This window comes from Stegodyphus dumicola, chromosome 10 (genome assembly GCF_044657685.1).
Source record: "Stegodyphus dumicola isolate Sdum_Otavi_A_Nest chromosome 10, ASM4465768v1".
Classification (NCBI taxonomy): domain Eukaryota; kingdom Metazoa; phylum Arthropoda; class Arachnida; order Araneae; family Eresidae; genus Stegodyphus; species Stegodyphus dumicola.
Window position 1 is genome coordinate 97,692,482 of NC_140777.1, and position 17,948 is coordinate 97,710,429.

At 31.4% G+C, this 17,948-nt stretch overlaps 1 protein-coding gene across 2 annotated transcripts in view; it reads right to left on the reverse strand.

The window, feature by feature from the left end:
- Positions 1-17,948, reverse strand: part of LOC118197974 (uncharacterized) — a 237,785-nt gene that overhangs the window by 21,320 nt on the left and 198,517 nt on the right. Inside the window, exons 1-2 of one of the 2 annotated variants that reach the window (XM_085825304.1) lie at positions 13,668-13,686; positions 858-1,044 (exon numbers count right to left, since the gene is read on the reverse strand). In XM_085825304.1, coding sequence (XP_085681430.1) covers positions 858-1,038 — 181 coding nt within the window. In that variant the 5' untranslated portion in view covers positions 1,039-1,044; positions 13,668-13,686. Of the gene's footprint in view, positions 1-857; positions 1,045-13,667; positions 13,687-17,948 lie in introns of those variants that run through there. The other variant, XM_085825303.1, reaches the window with a different exon arrangement.

Genomic DNA, 17,948 nt, shown 5'->3' on the forward strand with positions numbered 1-17,948 from the left:
ACAGGGAAAAAAAATTAAAAATAAATCATAAAGTATCTATCAGCTTTACTTGGATTGAACCTAAATTTTGAAATGTGAAAGAAGGAATCAAGTATGTTAAATAAAAAAGGAGTATTAATAAATAGATATTAAATTCATTAAAAATTGAGAAGATAAAATCTTGAGAGCGAATTTTATAAAAATTACTCGTTCGGTTTTTATTAAATTTGATATTTTTGCATAATTTGAGTCGTAAAAACGAAATATGAAAAAAAAATATGTATGTCACTTCAGAAAAAATCCTATTTTGTGTCAAAATACCTATGCTAAAGCAATGTTATGTATGAGTGTAATATATATCCTTAAGTCGGCTTACCATCAGACATGAAAATCGCAAATTAAATTTCGTTAATAGGCCCAGCAGAACGAGAGATATAGAACTACCCCCCTTTTTTTCTATGCAGAGTGTATCTTTGCTTTAGTTCAGATGGTAGATTGCAAATTACGTAGTTGCGATTTTGGAAAAAGCTTTTTAGGTATCTGTTATTCATGAGCTTTTCCGTTTTCAAGAGTTATTATGGCAAAATTATATTTCAGTCTCAAACTGTGTTTGAAAGTAATTAAACAACTTTTAAAAAATAAAATTATTTCTTTGAAGATAAAAATGCTAATTTTGAATCCTTTATGAAAAAGGAGAAAAATTCGTCTGACACTGGAAAAAATCTTAATTAAAATGAGGCAATAGTGATAACTATTTTTTTTTCAAAGTTTTCGAAACTTATCCCTATATTTTGTATTAATTGTTAATCTTGTATAAAACAGTAACTTCAAGGAACCTTTATGGGAGGTATACCTGTAAAGTCAATTTTTTTTCTTACCTACGAGGGGTGACAAGGCTCCGCTTCTTCTCTGAAATGTCCTTCTGAGAGCGCTGCGGAGGGCATGATCTTTACAGAAGAGCAGCACCGGAACGAGCAAACCTTCCAGCAAACGGAGCCAGGCCAAAATTGCTTCGTGCCAGGGCGACCACAGGTAAGACGACCACGTGGCCATGCACATCAGCACCTGGGAAGAGACATAAGAATTGTTTATTTAAATCTTATGCAAAACTACTATAGGAAAAGTTGAAAGCAATCAATTATATAAATCATTATTATAAAATTATTATATAATTAATTCAATTATCAAAAATATATAACCATTTTAATCAAAAAAATCCCATAAAGCAACTGGACAAATTAAAAGATCAAACGATAAAATAAAAAAGTGAAAGAATAAATGTATATTTAGAAAGAGTCATATCTCTTATTAAAATCCGTTTAAACTGGTTACTTTGCCATTTGCATATAGAATCGTTGAAGTCATTTTCATTTACTGATAAGACATTGTGTAAAAAAAAAAAAAAAAAAAAAAAAAAAAAGCTTTCAGATGGAGCAACGTTATAGCATTCAATTTTGTTACAAATCAGGTAAATTTGCTAATACGAAATCTTAAAGATGATTCACACAGTAAATGATGATTGACTGTTATCAAGAACACGAGAGTATGAGTGGTACAACCATTTTAAATGGGGACACGAAAGCCTTGAAGATAAACCAAAGATAGAACGTCGTTAGGCTTCAGATATTAAATGTACTTTGCGAACAGTTAATTTCAATGCTTATAAACTGTGTTTTCGATGACGTGAAAAACGTTGCAAAAACTGTGTAGACTCCTCTGGCGATTATTTTGAAAACGATGAATTTATTTGAAGATTAGTAATCTTTTCTTTATTAATGAGAAAGTAAACGGTTACTTTATGGGCCGCAACATGTATAATCGTTATAAAAGTTTCAAATATCGAAGGTGATTTTACAATCAATCAATTTATTTATTTATTAGTCCAAAGGGATTTGAATCCCGAAGGACTATTAGTTTCGTTTTGGCATTTTGCGTCGGACTCATAAATGTCGGTTCACTTTTCAAACTGTTGCCACAAAATGTTAGAGTCCTGCATTATATTTGAAGAAATTAAATAATGAAAAATCTGCATAAATGTATGTATATTTCTCGTTTTGTGATAAAACAACGGTACATAGAGTCATCGAATTTTGAATAACGTAATCCTCCAACGGATATGAGCATGTGGAAGATCAAATTTGAAATTTGAAATTTGTTTTATGATCGATTTCCTAGTTTTTAAAACTTTGACGAATTTTTGATTAACAAACTCAAGGATTTCAAAGCGAGCAATGGCAACGTTGTGCAGAAAAAACATTTTTATCTCCAGCGCGTGAGTCTCTGTATCGGAAATTCTAAAGATATGCTCGTTTTAAAACTATTTTGCGATATTGCTGTTGCACTGGATCTTATGGTTTAAGTGCGAGGAACATGATATTTAATAAAGAAAGGTAACACACAAAATGTTAAAAAACGCCCCTTTGGACGTAATTTAAAATCTGAAACATTTCAGATTTTTTTTTTTTTATTATTTATTTATTTATTTATTTAAGACTTTTTCGCTTTCATTTTTTAACTCCAGTGTAAACTTTAACATTAGGCAATTTTGATCGAAATTCTATCTATTTCGAGGGTGATCATACATAGGTCTCTCATCATCAAAAGGAAAAGACCTTTTAGCTAAAATGCTTGACAGCATTTTTTAATGTTTTTCACATTTTTTCCACAATTTCTGCAAATTTAAGCGAAAAAAAATATTAAAATCATTAATGTTTAGGATGTCAGGAAACACATTTCCATCCGTGAAGTTTTTTTTTTTTTTTTTTTTTTTTTTTTTTAAATCTTCACCTTACATTTCTCTATTTTCTAAACAAATGCTCTGCAAAACTAATGTTAACCCAGTTCTAGAGCTGCCCTATTTTCCCTGTAAGCTTAACGGGTTTCATGCCTCGTTTCAGTTTTGCATTTTCAGATCTTTCTATAGGGTAAAATTTTATTCATTCTTGTTGTGTGCTTTTAAGATTATAAAATTAGAAGCAAGAAGATAATGTTAAAGTTTGTATTTTAGTTATTTATGCATTTATCAGCAAGTCATATAGCGGTCAACAAGCCATAAAGACCACAGAATGAACCGTTAAAAGAAATGATTTTTCTGCATTTGAAAGACAACTGGATTTTTTTTTTTTTTTTTAATGCTAAATTTCATTCATTCGTATATAAATCATATGCTAAACCGAAACAAACAAACAAACAAACAAACAAAAAAAAAAAAAAAAAGCACATAAAATTCAAACGTATTTTTAGTTTAAACTAGCTGCCTATAATAGCTATCATAAAAAACGAAATACATATAATGATTTGAATGGGATAAGCTAATAAGACACGAGTTATTAACAATGCACAAATTGCGTTTGTTGCTTTGAAATCGCTTAGTCTGTTACTAATAGACAAATTTAAGGTACTTTTCCGTTTTGCCGGCACAAACGATAAAGTCGCCAATAATGGTACAACTGATGACAAACGGAATATCTTCGCTGGTAACCTTTACGCCTCATTTTTCAAACAAGTCGCAGACATTTCTTACCAGATTGATTGTTTCTTTCAATACTGGCATTTACATAGAATGTTTACAAAGATAATTAAATTTTATGCCCTAAGACCATTCGCGGTAATTAAGTCAATTAGGATGCAATCACACTGCTCACCCGAAGGCGAAAATATAGAAAAGGCAAAACCAAGGGTTAAATTCATCAATTGTAATGAGAATGCTCTAGCGAAGTAAAGCACTACGGTTTTACATTATTTCTGAAAAAGCTATTTGTACCAATTGAAATATTTCTTGCATTTAAACTTGTATTTTAAATTAAGATTTAGCTTGAAATTAATGTAGATAATTACTGAGAGAATTAGATTTTTGTAGCGTAGTTTACGTGAGATGAGATCACTTGGGGTCACGTGATACGAAGCGGCGAATCATGATGTTGAACCATGATAGCATGGTAAATTCTTAAATTAATATCTTTTTTACAAATTTATTGTTTTTATTTATTGGCTTTTTATAAAATTATAAACCATATTAAAATGTTTATGCCTTCAAAATAACTAGCATTTGTTAACATTTTTTATTTGTATACTGTATGAATCGCCAACAAAGTCTGCTTGGCGAGATTTGCGCCGGTGAAACGGAAAAGTACCAAATTTAATTTGAAACAATAATTAAATATCTTACTGTTTGCAGAATCCCAACATAACACGGGGAAGATAAAAAATATTTTATTTCGGGTAGTGACAACACAAAACTTTTAAATCAGAGTTTTCTGATTAAATTACAAACGAATATCTTGCGCATTGCTTTAGAGTCGCTGAGTTTGTTAATCAAAAATCCGTATGATCAAAATTTGGATGGTTGCTGGTGGCGCTGTCCTTCCTAAATGCGAAGATCGAACATTCATGCATGCAGATTTTTCATTATTTAATACCATGTTCCCTCTCGTATTTGCCCCCTTTATTTCATATATATATCCATATTAATGTTTTAAATATGCCTTGCTTTGATTAGCATATTGCTTACTATTAGTATTGATTTTTATTTGTAAATATTCAAGGGTTTGTATTTTTTTTTTTTTTTTTTTTATCTTTTTAACACATTTCATTGCACCTTATTTTGCTTATGTTAATTTTTTCACGGAACCACAGTATTTAAGAAACTTTTTAGTGTGCGAACTAGGTATTTTCTTTTAACTTTTTTCTAAATTTTGCAGCACAATGCGCAAACATTTTGACCACATAGGTCTTTTTCCGTTTGTTCTTTTTACTTTAATTAGTTCATATATATATATATATATATATAATTAAGTGTTACCATAATTCATATATATATATATATTGTACTATTTATTGGCATGTAAATTAATGAAAGAATCCGGATTCGCTTCCGATATCACCTGTAAAAACTGTTTTTGGAGTTATAAAAACGGTTCCAAATGTTTATTTTTTATTTTATATTATTTATTTATTTGCCATGTTTATTCACTATGTTAATACGAACTATTAACACATAAAAATACTAACTCGGTATCTGAAAAGATTGGAAAATATCAAAGTGTTTCATTTAATTATTCTTTGCTTTGAAGGAGTGGATGGCAACGATTTTTAAAGAAATTTAAAATGGAACCTAAATTTTACGACTTGTATTATATTTTGGAAAATAGGTAGATGTTTTGATATATTTGAAATTGCGAATTTTAAGATTCAATAATACAATTAATAGCATGTTATAAGCCTGACCTAAATTAATGATTTACTTTCTGCGAACTGTTTGGATATTGGTTTTAAGATATTATATGAGATGAATGAGATTTAAGACATGAGTTGCCTACTTATTATATATGTTTACTTAAGTTATTATTTCCAGCACTAGCAATAACATCAACATCTTGGCGTTTCACATTTTCGCTTATTCAATTTATTAGAGAACTGGGAGATCTTGAAAATCGGGGGATAAACAGTTTACCAGATATATAACACAAATGTGCATGATACACTTTTTCCTCCCCCCTTTTATTTTATTAATTTTATCGTTGTTTCTACTACTCCTTAGGCCTCGAATCGTCCATCAGTAATAAAAGAAGATGAATCTGCAGCCGATTCTGCGAAGGCGCAGGTTGAATGTCGGTTGCGTTTACTTTGCCGCGGTGGGTTAGTGCGCATATTAGGCTGGCATAAAGTTCAATGGTTAGAAGTGAAAGGTTCGACGTGACCTTTGCAGGTAGTTAGCAAGGGATTGTAAGTTAGTAAGAAGAAAACAATTTCTATGTGGAGAAATCTGTTTTAAAATTTAGGGAAGTTCATTCTCTGAACGCATTGAGAAAGGGGTAAATAACGCAAATATTTTTAAAATTTTAAGAACCTTTCATTAAAGCTCTCTGATAGTATCAACATTTAAAGTATGGTATGCGCTTTATCAAGAAAAAATTCTATATAAGTTTGACATTTGTGGCCCCTTTCCGAAATCTCTTTCACATTTTTGAGGAACACAAAGAGTACGTGAGTAATGAATTTCTTTTTTTTTTTTTTTTTTTCTTTTTTTATCCCAATATGTCGACACCTTTAGGCCGCTTTCCAAAGACGCAGAAAACAACTCCCCAAATAAAACTATTTATCTCGCATTATTTCAGTTTACGTCGTTTCCCCTAACGTGGAAACCAGTTAAAAAATGAAGAAAATATTTGTTTCTAAACTCTCTGCAGACGGACAAGGAGTCGATTTAAATTCTGTCACGTGATCGATACCGTTGTTTCCTCATCCCCAATTCCAAGCAACGCCTCCAATATGTTATGTTTCGAGAGACCAACAGGGTGCTCGTGAACCCCAATCGAGACTTCTGCCCGGGCAGATTCGACATTTGGATGTCGGCCAGGGAACACTTTCGAACGAATCGGCGAAACCAATAACGTTTGTTCGCAGATGAACGAGAAAGACTGTAAGGGAAATCATTGGTCCACAAAATCCTTTAATTGGATTTGCTGGAGGCAAGAGGAACAACGGAAGGGGAGCAAATATTGTCTGTCACGTTTCACAGTGATTCAAATTAATGCACGGATTTGAAACTTTTCTAGAGTTACACGCAGAGAATTTCTGGAAACCGCGTCATTAACGGATATGTTTGTAGACTTAACTTACTGGCGTATTACGTTACAATAATTGCGATGAACCACAGGCTGCTGATTAAGTGCATATAAAAGGCATTAAAATTCAGAAAAGTACTCGTGATTGGTCGTTTAACTGAATTAGGCAGAAACTGCCCGAGAATATCAGGTTAATGTAAGGACTTGAATCTCTCAATAGATGCAAATGAGTTAACATAAAATATACATAAATGTTAAGGATAATTAGAAATTAGAAACATATGTTTTTCCATGAGAAAGCTATGTTTAGTTTCAAGAGATAAATTTGTTTTATAAGGAAGATATGTTTAGCTTTCTTAGATAAGATTCTGGTATAAGAAGGCTACAATGACTCATATTTGTTTTCGGACACTTGTATTGTTGAAATTTATTTGCATAGATCTGGTACTAAATACTGAAACAATGACTTCAAGTTTTTTTTTTTTTTTCCCCGAAATATATTATTTTTTCTCTATTTTAGGCTTTCTTTGTTGCAAAAAATAAATAAGCAAAATATTCCTTGAAATCAAATAATTTGTTCAAAAAATAATAAGAATGCTTCGGCACTTATTATTTCTTTTTGCAACAAAGAAATCTTCTTATTTCTTTGTTGCAAAAAATAAATAAGCAAAATATTCCTTGAATTAACTAAAAGTGTTAATCAGTAACTCAGGGCTTAATTTCTTAAAGTAGAAGTGCCAGAGCCCTATGGAAGACCGTCAGGAAAGTGGAACAAAAGAAAATAAATAAATAAAATGACTAAAATCGTTAATAATTTATAAATTAAATAGTTAAAGATTATCAAATTAATTAATTATTATTTAATTGATATTCAATATTTATTATTAATAATAATCAATGATAATACATATTTATTAACTATTATTTCACGAGTTCATAATTAATTTATTATTATTTAATAAAAATAAATGTTATTGTTAATTGTTGTTCCCTATTACATAGAACAATGGTTGCCAGAGCCTACTTCGGAGAGAGGATGGACTTATTTTCCACCCTCGATTTTGAGGGAGGGCACCTCGGAGGGGGATCCGGGTCTTCCACCCCTCTCCTCTCTCACCAATCCACACGAGAGAACTTTCGGCTCGCTGCATATTTAGAGTGCCGCCATGCCGCACCGACAATATACACTTACGAACATCCATGTCTTCTCCGGAATTCGAACTCGGGCCCTTCGGTTCCAGGCTACTCTAACAAACTATACCGTCTGGGCAACAATATGGAAAGATAAAAGTAATTATATAATTAGAATTAAATAAAACGTAAAGAGATAAAATTTAATAAGCGATTTTTAATACACTTTATTGCTAAAAATAAAATTTTCGAGATTAAATGTCTACTGAAATTGTTGTCCAGTTACATAAAAGAAGTGCCGAAGCCTTCTTATTCAGGGCTCCGGTGCGCTCTGGCTAGAATTAGAATTGATCCTAAAAACTAAGACGTACCGGAGAACTCCGGCGCAATTTAAGCCTTGCAGTAACATAAAAGTCGGACGTCATTCAATAGAAACGATGGGACCATGAGAAGTTCTCTCAACCTACTAGAAAACAAACCAACATGTTCGCATTTCCTGCGCACATGTCCATTACGAGAAATGAAGTTAGAACAAGTTTTGTTGAAATGTTTTGGCAGACGGCGTTTCTTGTCATGATTTTTGTTTTAAGTGAGAATAAATCACAAGAATTATAGTCTGCCTATATTTGGAAATTATTACTTATTTCGCAAAATATATTAACACTTCCACATTTGAAATTTACATGGCAAGACGCTGCAAACTAATGATAAGTGTTGAAAAAAAAGTTTTGTTTTTTAACATTAGAAAGTTATATTTAGTTTTGTTAGATAAAGAAAGATATGTATAAGAAAGATAGGTGTAAGAAAAGATAAGTTTCTTGTATAAGAAAGACAGGTTTAACTTTGTAAGAGAAGTTTCTTGTATAAGAAAGACATGTTTAGTTTTGTTAGATAAAATAATTTTTTTTTTCTCCCCCAAATATTAGAAAGATATACTTAGTTTCTTCAGAAAAACAGGCTTAGTTTCTTAGTTTTGTTAGAAGAAATTCTTTTTTTCTTGCAAAGTTTGTTTTTTGAAAACTTTATTGATGCACTTCATTATCCCTAAACCAAAAAATAAGAACAATAAGCACAGAATTCACATAAATTACGAGTACATACATATAGATTCTTCATTATACACGAAAATACACGAAATATAATACACGAAAATAGCTAAAAAGTAATGCATGGCAAAAAGGGGGCGTTTATCGGGAATCCTTAAATTTACGAGCGATGCGCCGTGCGGCATCCGTTTAGAACTAGAGCTCACGGATGCTCGTGTTTCCGTTTTTAGTTTAAATACCTCGAAAAGCCTCTGAAATAAAGCGCTAAAAAGAACTTGCGTACTTCCTATTTAATGTACAATACAATACGCTAAATGGCCTTCGCATGCAGTGTGCGGAGAAAGGGTGAAAAAATGAGGGGGAAAAAAAAAAAAAAAAAATGCGTGTCATTCAATAGAAACGACGGGACCTTGAGAAGTTCTCTCGCTATTGGAAAACAAACCAACATGTTCGTATTTCCTGCGCATATGTATGTCCATTACGAGAAATGAAGTAATCGTGCATTTTCGGAAATAGAAGTTGTGAAAATAGCGTATTAAAACTTTCATACTCTACAGGTCTAAAAAGACAGAACGGAAGTTCGAAATCTGTTTTCCACATAAGGATCCTGATCCGACAGTTCGAACTAGAATCCTCCGACGGAATGTCTCTTATCTAAGTTAATGCGAGCAACTATAACATTAACAAACCATCTTTATCGCCAGATTATTGCCTTTCATTCAAATGTAAAATATTCTTAGAAATTCTTTAAAAATTCTTAGAAAAATCTATGTATATATATAAATATACAAACATTTAAATAATTTTAGTGAAATTCCAGTATCTGAATGACGAAGCTCTGCCTGAAAAATAAGATTACAGGGGCAAGTCTCTTTAACATTGGGGTAACATTGAGGCTATCTAGCTAAATTAGCGAGATATCGCCAAGCTGGCGATGGCTTTGGCGACTTATTTTTGTTGCCAAATTTGGAGATATTTTGATCCGGTCCCTGTATAACTGTAACTGAAATGACTCTGGTATGTAACTTTAACCGTATGTCCTTCCAGTAAATAGAACGTACTAGAGTTTTCTCGGCGGCGGGTAAGAAACTATATAAAACTAGAGAGAGCATCAATTTCCAGTTTTTCAGTTCAGAGTAACTTCGGAGGATTGAGAAATCTTGCGAGCTTCGCTCTTTAGAGACGCTTTGCATTGCGTTGTGTTAACGTTCTTAGTAGTTTGAAGTGATAACTACTGTCTGTAGTTACTACTTCAAACTGTGTGTGTGCTCTGTTATTCTGAGAAGAGCTATACGAGTACTTTTATAGAAAGATCCAAAACAATAAAATGTTTCTTTTTGAAAAATAAATTCTATCAAGTATCATCGGTCTGTGTGCATCCAATCCATTACGAAACCCTACGCACGTAAGACTATTTATCTTTTACATTAATATTAATCTTATTTATTTAATTAATATTCATCTTAAGTTCTTTGAGTAACAACTATTCGCGGAAATATTTGGCCTGACTAGAATTGCCGGTTTGGCTTTAACTTATAACTCGAGTAAAGACGAAACACTTTCATATTTACGTATTTTTATCAATTATTGATCATTGAACGGGAGTTGGTTTGTTCCCCTTGAAAACTAATTTCCGATCAATGACAATAATTACATGTTTTAATTTTTACTTTTACAATTGTAATATTATTCTTCGTGATGATTTAACTCCAGTCCCCGTTAAAACATTATTAACATTTTGCTTTCAAATTACTTCAAAACATCTTTCAAAATATAACTTAAAAGTATGGATGCACACTTTTAAAATAATTCTACTTTAATTAAACTTAGGAGATAATATAATCAATTAATCAATACTGTTAGGAAATAAATTATTATTAACTAACTTTGCAGCAATTGCGCAAGTAATAATAACTTGTATTCGCACTAAATGGATTTTAATTCATACAACATTTGATATGCTAAATAGCAGCTATTAGCGCTATTTATCTCTTACCTAATGTACCCACTTTATATATTATCTCCAACCTTTTTAAGTTTTAAAGTTCTTATACAAAAACTTTACTGTATTGAAGGTTAGCAGCCTCCTTACTTTTATATCTTGCTAGTTTAACTCATAATGAAATCACTAAATGTCATTCCACTAGATGACAAACTTGAAAATTTAACGCCATGCCTGCTACAGGTAAACCCAAAAAACAATTTCTATGAAAAACATTTAACTGTATTTACATGATTACATGCGGTACTTGACATATTAAATATATAGGACAGACTAAAAACAATCTTAACTTTCGAATCAATAACCATAGAGCTCAAATCAAAAAATTCAACGCACAAAAAATAACAGTAAAATAAGTACACCATCACAACTTAATACAGCAGAATTAGAACACTTTAAACACCATGACTTCAACTCTATTCAACTTCAGATACTAGATATAATACCCAATCACAAAACACGAATTTTTCAGGAATCTCTCTATATACTAAAACAACGTTCACTTTATCCATATGGACTTAACACTTATATACTAGATGATTGATATCCACTAGATGACAAACTTGAAAATTTAACGCCATGCCTGCTACAGGTAAACCCAAAAAACAATTTCTATGAAAAACATTTAACTGTATTTACATGATTACATGCGGTACTTGACATATTAAATATATAGGACAGACTAAAAACAATCTCAACTTTCGAATCAATAACCATAGAGCTCAAATCAAAAAATTCAACGCACAAAAAATAACAGTAAAATAAGTACACCATCACAACTTAATACAGCAGAATTAGAACACTTTAAACACCATGACTTCAACTCTATTCAACTTCAGATACTAGATATAATACCCAATCACAAAACACGAATTTTTCAGGAATCTCTCTATATACTAAAACAACGTTCACTTTATCCATATGGACTTAACACTTATATACATAGTCATAGAGATACTTCTAAGAAGTCTATTTTCAGCCAATTTAAACTCTACAGCATCAAAACGCAGAGAGGAAAAAGAGGAAGCAAAATAATAAAAAATAATGCGAGATTTTTATCCACTTTGGATAAACTTGCATTGAAAAAACAATTGAAATGTTTTTTTGACTCAGACTGCTTTCCCAAGAAACTTCTCAACTGGTTACACTCCTGTACTATAATAAATTCCTTATCAAACTAAAAAAATTCATTCAAGAAAGCTACGACGACATACAAATCATTAAAGACATGATTCTTGATTTTAGTCTTTTCAGACCCTCTAATAGTCTCACTCAACGCAAAATTTATTTTAAAGTCAATTTTCTGCATCCGCAGTTTGACAATATTCATTTCTCAAGAATCATCAAAGATTGTAAAGATTACTTCCCCGCAGTTGATACTATACCAATGATTGCATTTAAATATCAAAGGACCTTAAGCAACTTGCTTACTAACCACCATGAAATAGATGAAACTGCAGAATGACATTGTAAGACACCAATTTACAGCAATTACGTAGATTCTCATCACCAGCACATAATTACTGGCAACCTGAATATCATACAAAACCATCAACTAAAAACACTAATGAGTTATGGTACAAAATTTAGACCAGTCAGAAACATGACTACAAATTACTGTTACAAGACTTTCGAAAACAACATCAACGAATTTATAGTTAAAGCAAGCTATCAACTGAATTTTCCCATAGATACCTTCTTAAAATGGAAAGCTAAAATTCTTCAACGCATATCCACAGAAATCAGTCACCTCAAATTTAAAAGTACACTGAACTGGTCGCAACTTACATCTGATATTAGTAAATTAAAACATCTTTTTACTATTACAAAAATAGATAAAGCAACTAATAACTTTAGCATTATATGAAAACAATTCTACACTGAGATTATTCATAAAGAACTTCTCAACGCAACTACTTATCAATCAGCCAACCTTACAGAAACATCTATAATAAACAGGATTAAAACTTTTCATAAGAAACTCAATATTACTTTCAATGCAAACTACAACAGATTTACTAATCTTTATGCGATTCCCAAATTCCAGAAAACACCATTAAAATTTAGATTTATAGCTAATGGAACTAATAATTACAAGAAAAATATAGACTATTATTTTTCAATTCAACTTAATAAAATCTGTAAATTTATTTTCAATGATTGTAACACTAATCATAACTATTGCTGGATCATTCATAATAACACTCCTGTCATTAATACCATTCATACCATTAACATCCAAAACATTAACTGCTATGATTTTGAAAACTTATATACCTCACTTCCTCTAGAAGAAATCTATACCAGTCTACTTGATCTACCAAAACTTTTCCCTAATATACTCAATATCATGACTCTTGACAAATGGAAAACCTACCTAAAATGCACACTTTTTCATAACTACATCAAGTTTCAAAATCAACTTTTTAAACAAGTCAGAGGATTGCCAATGGGCTTACATTCCAGCACCTCGATCTGTAATATCTTTTTATTTGTCAAAGAATTTAACTTCCAAAAAAATCTACAACCACAAGAGTTAAATTACTACAAACACACCTACAGATTTATTGATGACCTTATTACAATTAATAATTTTGGTAAAATTGAAAACTCCGGAGAATAAGTTCTTTGAGTAACAACTATTCGCGGAAATATTTGGCTTGACTAGAATTGCCGGTTTGGCTTTAACTTATAACTCGAGTAAAGACGAAACACTTTCATATTTACGTATTTTTATCAATTATTGATCATTGAACGGGAGTTGGTTTGTTCCCCTTGAAAAGTCAACTAATTTCCGATCAATGACAATAATTACATGTTTTAATTTTTACTTTTACAATTGTAATATTATTCTTCGTGATGATTTAACTCCAGTCCCCGTTAAAACATTATTAACATTTTGCTTTCAAATTACTTCAAAACATCTTTCAAAATATAACTTACCAGTATGGATGCACACTTTTAAAAAAATTCTACTTTAATTAAACTTAGGAGATAATATAATCAATTAATCAATACTGTTTAGGAAATAAATTATTATTAACTAACTTTGCAGCAATTGCGCAAGTAATAATAACTTGTATTCGCACTAAATGGATTTAAGTTCATACAACATTTGATATGCTAAATAGCAGCTATTAGCGCTATTTATCTCTTACCTAATGTACCCACTTTATATATTATCTCCAACATTTTTAAGTTTTAAAGTTCTTATACAAAAACTTTACTGTATTGAAGGTTAGCAGCCTCCTTACTTTTATATCTTGCTAGTTTAACTCATAATGAAATCACTAAATGTCATTCCACTAGATGACAAACTTGAAAATTTAACGCCATGCCTGCTACAGGTAAACCCAAAAACCAATTTCTATGAAAAACATTTAACTGTATTTACATGATTACATGCGGTACTTGACATATTAAATATATAGGACAGATTAAAAACAATCTTAACTTTCGAATCAATAACCATAGAGCTCAAATCAAAAAATTCAACGCACAAAAAAATAACAGTAAAATAAGTACACCATCACAACTTAATACAGCAGAATTAGAACACTTTAAACACCATGACTTCAACTCTATTCAACTTCAGATACTAGATATAATACCCAATCACAAAACACGAATTTTTCAGGAATCTCTCTATATACTAAAACAACGTTCACTTTATCCATATGGACTTAACACTTATATACATAGTCATAGAGATACTTCTAAGAAGTCTATTTTCAGCCAATTTAAACTCTACAGCATCAAAACGCAGAGAGGAAAAAGAGGAAGCAAAATAATAAAAAATAATGCGAGATTTTTATCCACTTTGGATAAACTTGCAGTGAAAAAACAATTGAAATGTTTTTTTGACTCAGACTGCTTTCCCAAGAAACTTCTCAACTGGTTACACTCCTGTACTATAATAAATTCCTTATCAAACTAAAAAAATTCATTCAAGAAAGCTACGACGACATACAAATCATTAAAGACATGATTCTTGATTTTAGTCTTTTCAGACTCTCTAATAGTCTCACTCAACGCAAAATTTATTTTAAAGTCAATTTTCTGCATCCGCAGTTTGACAATATTCATTTCTCAAGAATCACCAGAGATTGTAAAGATTACTTCCCCGCAGTTGACACTATACCAATGATTGCATTTAAATATCAAAGGACCTTAAGCAACTTGCTTACTAACCACCATGAAATAGATGAAACTGCAGAATGACATTGTAAGACACCAATTTACAGCAATTACGTAGATTCTCATCACCAGCACATAATTACTGGCAACCTGAATATCATACAAAACCATCAACTAAAAACACTAATGAGTTATGGTACAAAATTTAGACCAGTCAGAAACATGACTACAAATTACTGTTACGAGACTTTCGAAAACAACATCAACGAATTTATAGTTAAAGCAAGCTATCAACTGAATTTTCCCATAGATACCTTCTTAAAATGGAAAGCTAAAATTCTTCAACGCATATCCACAGAAATCAGTCACCTCAAATTTAAAAGTACACTGAACTGGTCGCAACTTACATCTGATATTAGTAAATTAAAACATCTTTTTACTATTACAAAAATAGATAAAGCAACTAATAACTTTAGCATTATATGAAAACAATTCTACACTGAGATTATTCATAAAGAACTTCTCAACGCAACTACTTATCAATCAGCCAACCTTACAGAAACATCTATAATAAACAGGATTAAAACTTTTCATAAGAAACTCAATATTACTTTCAATGCAAACTACAACAGATTTACTAATCTTTATGCGATTCCCAAATTCCAGAAAACACCATTAAAATTTAGATTTATAGCTAATGGAACTAATAATTACAAGAAAAATATAGACTATTATTTTTCAATTCAACTTAATAAAATCTGTAAATTTATTTTCAATGATTGTAACACTAATCATAACTATTGCTGGATCATTCATAATAACACTCCTGTCATTAATACCATTCATACCATTAACATCCAAAACATTAACTGCTATGATTTTGAAAACTTATATACCTCACTTCCTCTAGAAGAAATCTATACCAGTCTACTTGATCTACCAAAACTTTTCCCTAATATACTCAATATCATGACTCTTGACAAATGGAAAACCTACCTAAAATGCACACTTTTTCATAACTACATCAAGTTTCAAAATCAACTTTTTAAACAAGTCAGAGGATTGCCAATGGGCTTACATTCCAGCACCTCGATCTGTAATATCTTTTTATTTGTCAAAGAATTTAACTTCCAAAAAAATCTACAACCACAAGAGTTAAATTACTACAAACACACCTACAGATTTATTGATGACCTTATTACAATTAATAATTTTGGTAAAATTGAAAACTCCGGAGAATAAGTTCTTTGAGTAACAACTATTCGCGGAAATATTTGGCTTGACTAGAATTGCCGGTTTGGCTTTAACTTATAACTCGAGTAAAGACGAAACACTTTCATATTTACGTATTTTTATCAATTATTGATCATTGAACGGGAGTTGGTTTGTTCCCCTTGAAAAGTCAACTAATTTCCGATCAATGACAATAATTACATGTTTTAATTTTTACTTTTACAATTGTAATATTATTCTTCGTGATGATTTAACTCCAGTCCCCGTTAAAACATTATTAACATTTTGCTTTCAAATTACTTCAAAACATCTTTCAAAATATAACTTACCAGTATGGATGCACACTTTTAAAAAAATTCTACTTTAATTAAACTTAGGAGATAATATAATCAATTAATCAATACTGTTTAGGAAATAAATTATTATTAACTAACTTTGCAGCAATTGCGCAAGTAATAATAACTTGTATTCGCACTAAATGGATTTAAGTTCATACAACATTATATATATCAATTTTAATATAAAAAACTTGGCTACTTAGAAATAAAGTTTTGCCATTGCCCGAAATAAAATATCATTCAAGCGCTAGCGAGTTGCCATTCAGTAAGCGTAAGATGCTTAATTTTGAAATTTAACCTATCTGTTATTGCGATCTATTACAAACTAAGCGATTCAAATGCAAAACGTAGTTCTTCATCTGCATTATTAAGTAGTTGAATTCGTGAAATTATTCTAGCTGGAGTCAAAATCATTCTAAATACATTTTTCTTTTTTATAACAATTATTTTAGGTGGCTACTTTCGTCTGTTAAATAATGAGGAATCTGTCTGCGTGCGTGTATGTTTCTGGCATTGTGGAAAAAAGGCAGCATTTAGAGCCAATCAGTTTTCAACCCATCTTGTCCTAAACTCGAACATGGACAACTGTAAGCCCAAATTTGTTTCTTATTTATTCCACATTTCGTGTGAACTTAGTGAAATTTCGATTAACGAAATTGTAAAGGTATTAGGTTATTTTTGGAAGATGAAAAATGTGCAATGCCATCGCGGGGACTCGAACTTGGACCTCTCGAATACGCCCGAGTGTGCTACCGTTACACCAAGAAGGCATGCAGAAAGGAGGGAGAAAATACCTTATAAACTCAGAGTGAAATGGCCCTGTTTAGACTCATACGGGGAAATAGCTAAAGTAATTATATATGTGTGTGTGTGTGCGCGCGCGCGTATTTTTATAATAACTATTTTGAGCGGGAGGCCGCACAGCAGAAGTAGTAGTAGGCTAGTAAAAATAAAATACAAGAGTTCAAACTTTGTCAGCGTAATTTTGCGAACGATTTTAGATTTCACAGTATCAGGTATAGTTTTAAACGTTCTGCTTAAGTTTTGAGAAACGTCATCGATCTATCATCACGAAATTTCAAATGCGGCTATTCGATCAAAAAACTGCAAAATTCCTGGGCAAAAAAAATTGGACTAATCTCAAGTATTCAACGAAAAAGTTCACGTTCATGCCACTGTGCGAAAAATGTCGCATCACATGAAGAATAACATTTTGGGGGGAAGTGTTTCTCAAACGATAAATCATTTTAACGTGAAGCCTGTACCTCACATCGCGATATAACTCTTAACACACGTCAATCAACAAAAATTTAGCAGCCAATCGCAGAGCAAGAAGTCACGATGTTCCGCCTGACTTGCTGTCAAACGGGATATTTTGAAAAACAATGTGCCACCGGAGCGTTGCCTATTGTGCAAAATAACTGCAACTCGCTGGAACAAGTAGGCCATGTTTTATCGCAATGATTTAATCCTGAGATTTCGAACGTCTAAGTTTGTCATGTAATTGTCTAAGTTT